Raw genomic sequence first — 2099 nt, 5'->3', positions numbered from 1 at the left:
CACCATCGAAGAGGCAGCCTCTTATAAGTTCCATGGCCAGGGTCCCTTCGCCAGGTCCCCTGGGGGGGGGTAAGCGAGCCTGCACACCCCCTTCTTCGGCTGGAGCGCAGCTTCACCCCCGGGAGGTCCGGGAGGTGAGTCTGCTAGCGCACCGCCATCAACCAGAAGTCTCAATATCCTGCTAGTCTCTAAGGTGCTACTGGACTCAAATCTAGCTAAAATGAGGTCTTACTTAAGGAAATAAGGTCTTACTTAAGGAAACACCTTCACAGTTTGAAAGTTAGGAGTACAGAGCTCCATGATTCATTCTTCAGATACTTCTATTCGCTGCCTCTACAAAAAAATTTAAAAAAAGAAACCCTATATGTGTTGGATTGGCCTAGGAGGCTAAAGTTTCTATGAAAGTATCTTCCAAACATGAAAAGACACTGACCCTGGTAACAGGTGCAGTGCACAAAAATAAATATGAACTTCTGATAATTCCACTTGAATTTATTAATCTATTGTTACATACCTTTTTGATAACATCTTTTAAATCTGCTGAGTTAAGTTTGCCAAGTGGCCTTCCATGGGGTGGTAATGTTTGCCCTGGAGCCATAAGTGCTCCTAGTTCATTACGAGCTCCCCATGTTACATAGTAGCTATCTATAAAAATATAACAAAATGGAGATATATTATTATCATGAAAAGAAAGAACATGGCAGGCAAACAGGAAAGCAATTCTAAACCATTTCATTTCATGTTACCTGCCATGTTGTCCAGAACATCAGAACCCCAATCTCCTTCAAAGACTTTCATTAAAATATTATCAAATATATGTAGTTTCTTAGCACCAACAATTTTGTCACGGAAGAGACGGCGTGCTTCATAAGCAACAATTTCCAAAACAGTATCTAGGGTATTTGTAGATGCCCCTGTAAAATAGGCATATATTTTTGTAAATTATAAAACTCTGCATTTCAATAGCAGGGGAAAAAATGAAATCAATAATGGAGACTACATACCAAAGTGAGATCATCAAGAGGCAGGAAGGGAAAGAAAAATGAATGAGAAATTCATAGACTTCATTTATCCATATAATAGTCTAGTGACAAAAATGTAGATTATCATCTAATTTTCAATAAGCAACATCTACAAAATAACTGGACAATAGGTATCAATTTAATTCCCTATTTGTTATCCCAAGTATCAATTTTTATTTTTGTCAACAGCAGGTTATTTAACAGTATAACATAATATAAATGAATTTAATATCTCAGGAAGAAAAAATTTCCTAATTTAGGAGGATGGGGGGGTGTTAAAACAGAACCGCTCCAGTTTAAAACTGGTTCTCATGCAGAAGTATGCTTGCGAAGTATACATTAGCAAATTATGGCTTCTGAAGAGAACAAATCTATGACAGAATTAAGCATACAGAGACAAGATGCTTTATCCTTGGGTAACTGTGTTTAAAGTGCCATGGCCTTTATTGGAATGAATTTAAAACAAAGTAACAAACCTGATGGCATCAACTTTCCAAGCCTAATGGTATCAACTTTTCAATTCAGAACCAGCACATATAAAAGAATAGTCTTCAGAGTCTGAAGAAGTAGGAAATCAAGCAAATATCTAAGCCAGGGGTGTCAAACATGCAGCCCGAGGGCTTCCATCAAGCCCACAGTGAAACTGGCTGTCTTCTGCTTCTGCTTCTAGTTCTGCTGCTGCTGCTGCATCATAGTCAAGATTGCAACAGCACAGACATTTTGATTCAATAATTCAGAGTAAAAGGTGTCAGTTATCAGACACTGTTAAATAAACAAAATATTGCAAGAGTGCTAATGTTTTAAGCATGTTTTTATTTTAAGTAAAAAAAAACCTTTGTGTTTGTGTCCTTTATAAAGTTTACTAGGAAAAAGGCCCGCTGTGGAAATAAATACAACGACCTCTAGAAAGAGGCTCTGGGCGAGTGCCCCGGCCTTGGACACTCAGTGTCCACCATTTTCTCCAGAGGAACTGATCTCTGCTACCGAAAGAACAGTTGTAATTTTGAGTGATCTCCAGCCCTCACCTGGAGACTGGCAACAATGGTTCCCCAGAAGGGAATGGTTGGTTTGGAGGGT

General features: G+C 38.8%; 1 protein-coding gene across 1 annotated transcript in view; it reads right to left on the bottom strand.

The window, feature by feature from the left end:
- Positions 1-2099, bottom strand: part of DYNC2H1 (dynein, cytoplasmic 2, heavy chain 1) — a 132967-nt gene that overhangs the window by 54068 nt on the left and 76800 nt on the right. Inside the window, exons 47-48 of the mRNA XM_015413100.1 lie at positions 747-914; positions 515-645 (exon numbers count right to left, since the gene is read on the bottom strand). Coding sequence (XP_015268586.1) covers positions 515-645; positions 747-914 — 299 coding nt within the window. The remainder of the gene's footprint in view (positions 1-514; positions 646-746; positions 915-2099) is intronic.

This window comes from Gekko japonicus, unplaced genomic scaffold, assembly GCF_001447785.1.
Source record: "Gekko japonicus isolate JY-2015 unplaced genomic scaffold, Gekko_japonicus_V1.1 scaffold3232, whole genome shotgun sequence".
NCBI lineage: Eukaryota > Metazoa > Chordata > Lepidosauria > Squamata > Gekkonidae > Gekko > Gekko japonicus.
This window is presented reverse-complemented; position numbering and strand designations above follow the sequence as displayed.